Genomic DNA, 3,538 nt, shown 5'->3' with positions numbered 1-3,538 from the left:
TACGACTGCACGTCCTTGTTCTTGGTGATGTCTTTGTTGTCGATGTCGATGAGGAAGATGTCGCCGTAGGGGCGCACCGAGTGGACGAAGAGCGGCAGCGAGATGGGGTCGACGGACACTGCCGCCAGGTCGGACGTGACCGTGATGCTCCGGCAGTCCGGGCTGAACACCGGGTGGTTGACGTGGCCGGAGAGGTCGCTGCCGCTCCTCATGACCCGCACCACCACCGTGGGGTCGTTCGCCTTCACCAGGTAGACGGCGAAGTAGCCAGGGTCCAGGCCAAAGTCCTTTGGCGGCGCCGTCGCTGGCTTGTCGCGCGTGGAGGAGAAGACGATCCAGTCCCCGCTCGGGGACCACTGGCAGTGGGTGTCGGTCCAGGGCCCGTTGGTGAGACGCGTCACCTTGCCGAGGCCGTTCGCCCCGACCACCGAGTTGTCCATGATGTAGAGGTTCTTGTACTTGTTGGTTCCGCCGTCCCTCGTCGATCGGAACACGAACTTGTTCCCTGCATGCATTATCGATCAATTGTTGGTATATATATATATATATATATTCCTGTTGGTTGGTTGGTTAATGAACGGACGCGCGCGTGAGTCAGAAATGGATCATCACGTAGGTACGTACCCTGTGGGTTGCTGGATGGGAAGGCGTTGTTGAAACCTCCCTGCGTGAGCTGCAAGCTGCCCTGCACGCCAAAAGTGCCCGAGACACCGGGGATGTTGCAGATCTCAAGCGCGTTGTCCGGGTGGAAGGAGGGGCCCATGCAGACGTAGAGGGAGTCCAGCAAGAGGTTCTGGTTCCACACCGGCGAGAAGATCCTATCTGGGCCTCCGGTCTCGTACACCTTACGCGGCGGGCTCTGCTTATCGACGAGCCACACGGCGCTGAACTCATTGTCCACGAAGGCGAGCTTAGTGCCGTCCTTAGAGATGGTCGGGAACACGCCCGACACCCTGAACAGCCCCACGTCCTTGCCCGGCGACTGCAGCTTGTCCACCCTCCGAGTAGGTTCGTCTGGGGCCTGGCTTGTCCTGCAGCGGTGGTACCCGATGCGCTTGCCGCCGTCGTCCACAAATGGGTTGTAGTGGTCGGCTTTCGGGTTTGTCCCCCGCCGGGTGACCTCGATCACCTGCCCCGGCATCGCCGTGTCGTAGATCTCGATGTGGCGGTACTGCGCCTCGTCGCGGACGTCGCTGAAACCGGAGCGCTTGCGGATGGTCGCCACCGCCACCTTGGTGCTGCTGATGGCGGCCGGTGTCATGCAGTTGAACGCCGCCGGTGTCACCCGGACGGTCACCCTGGTGGTCATGTCGTAGCGGAACACGCCCCAGGCTGTCTGAACCGTGCCATCGCGGAGCGTTGTGTTCACGCCTCGATGGAAGAAGATGACACTGTCGCTGCCCCACGTCGGCCAGCCGCCGTCCTTGATGAGCAGCCGCCGGCCCAGGTCCCCATCCACGTTCATCACCACGATGTTGGTCTTGAGGTTCTCGATCTCGCCGTTCCATTTGCTGTCTGCGAACGACGCCACCGCTACCATCGTCCCGGATGGTGACACGGCGGGGCTCAAATCATATTGCCCTGTCAGTGTCATGCATATATATCGAATAAGTTTTGCGCTAAGCCAAGCTTAGCAAGTATATATATGTACCTACTATAGATACAACGTTACGTACCCTGTGGAGTGAGGCGCTGGGTCTTGCCGTCTGCAAGGTTGGTCTTGTACACCACGGTCCATGGCGTACGGCGAGTTTTCGCCGGCTCCTTGGTCGAAACGTACACCAGCGAGTGGCCGACGGTGCGTGGGCCCACCTTGAAACCGCCGGCGATGCAGCCGCCGTCCTCCATGCGCACACCGCCGAAGGTGTCAGCGCCGTATATGTCAGCCAAGCGGTACACCTTCACCTGGTTGTTCGTGCGCAGGGACACGTGCAGCGTCTCCAGCCCGTTGTCCCTCTCGGAGACGAAGATCAGGCCCGTGACGCGGCCCTTGTCGGCGTCGTCCGGGGTGGCGCCGCAATCCCTGGCCAGCTTCGCATTATTCTTCCCCAACCACGTCAGGAGCTCCTTGAGCGCCGCCGGAGGGATGGGGCGGCAGTCATAGTTGTACGACACGCCGTCGGTGAGCAGGAGCTCTTTCCCGGCCGGCGATCCCGGGATGGTGGAGGAGAAGATGTCAAGCGGCACCGGCGGCCTGTAGGTCGAGAAGAAGGCGATGCTGCCGCGGCCTTGCATATTCGCCCTTCACTGTCATGTACAAAACAATTAGACTCACGTACGAGCTACAACTTTAGTTTATGCTCTTCCACATATATATTACCTACTAAAAAAACGTACAATGTTCTGGTGTAATTTGCAGCTGCAAAGATAATTAGTTAATGGATTATAACAGTTTAAATTACCTCTCCGATCAACCTTCTCCTTCTCCCGGAGACGTACTACTGCAAATAGCCCTCTATCTTTGCTTTGGTGTGTTGCTCAAAGCTCTGGTTTGTCATAAGGGGAAGACCCCAGGAGGAGTATTTATACATCAGAGTAGATATGGACAGGTTTGTTAAAGCTATTGTTGATGGAATCCTTATCGGTTCTTTGTTGGGCCAGGGTGACCTGCATGTTACACGACAATGCTCAGAACAAGGGGATATGCCCTTCTCCATACCCAGCAGCTCCAGCAGCAGCACCTTCATAATTCTCCCTCCATATTTTTTCCATCTAGAGGGAGAGGGCCATCCAAAAAGATTTTTTCTCCATATTCCTTCATACTCCAACAAATTATCCATATTTTAGTATCTTACCCTCCGTATACCACTCTACTATATTATAACTAACAATATATTACTAACAACTATATTTGTAATGGCTATATTTACAACCGCTATATTCTGAGGGTCTAGATATGCAAGTCCATTCGTTATTTCTGTCGATGTTTCCTTTCCCGCATCCCAATAAGTCGTCACAATCTCGTCCTGCAAATGATCATGGATTCATCGTCGTCCTCATTCGATGATGGCAAACTCATTATTTACACAAGATTCGTAGCACACGATGAAGATCCGCGGTGAACGCTCCATGCCTTGGCGGTTCCTTGCCAGGACATGGGGCAATTCATCGTGATAGACAAGCCGGATATGCTAGACTATACCAAGACTACTTTTTAGACGCTCCTACCGACGGCCACCATTATAGTTATCTATGATCGCACATCCAGCCTAGCCCTCGGTGATTGGGTAAGAGGTGAGTTATCAGTGGTAAATGTGGTAACATCTAGGTTTTTCTGGTGAAAAGTCGTCACTAGCGGCCGAGGAGAGATGCCAGTCACTAGGAATAATTTCATCACTCAAGGATGTTGATTATGTCCGTCAGTGAGCATAGAGACACTAGTCATGTGTGTATTTATGATGCCCAGCAGTGTTGTGTACCATGGTCCGTCAATGTACATCACACCTCGATCTAACGGGTAGTTAAATACCATGTTAGTGAAAAACTTGTAGTAATTCAAACAATAGATCATTTGTTCATTTTAGTTCAAAGCAAACAA

General features: G+C 53.9%; 1 protein-coding gene across 1 annotated transcript; it reads right to left on the bottom strand.

The window, feature by feature from the left end:
* Window positions 1-3: 3 nt before the first annotated feature.
* Window positions 4-2,508, bottom strand: LOC127340782 (uncharacterized; the record flags this gene model as incomplete). The annotated part of the gene is given in 4 exon segments (XM_051366535.2): window positions 4-505; window positions 625-1,581; window positions 1,677-2,247; window positions 2,403-2,508. Coding segments are annotated over 3 exon segments (2,018 nt in total), but the record flags the coding sequence as incomplete, so codon positions are not given.
* Window positions 2,509-3,538: the final 1,030 nt, after the last annotated feature.

Source organism: Lolium perenne, unplaced genomic scaffold (assembly GCF_019359855.2).
Source record: "Lolium perenne isolate Kyuss_39 unplaced genomic scaffold, Kyuss_2.0 unplaced19, whole genome shotgun sequence".
Taxonomy (NCBI): Eukaryota; Viridiplantae; Streptophyta; class Magnoliopsida; order Poales; family Poaceae; genus Lolium; species Lolium perenne.
Note: the sequence above shows the minus strand (reverse complement) of the source record. Positions and strands in the feature narration are given on the sequence as shown.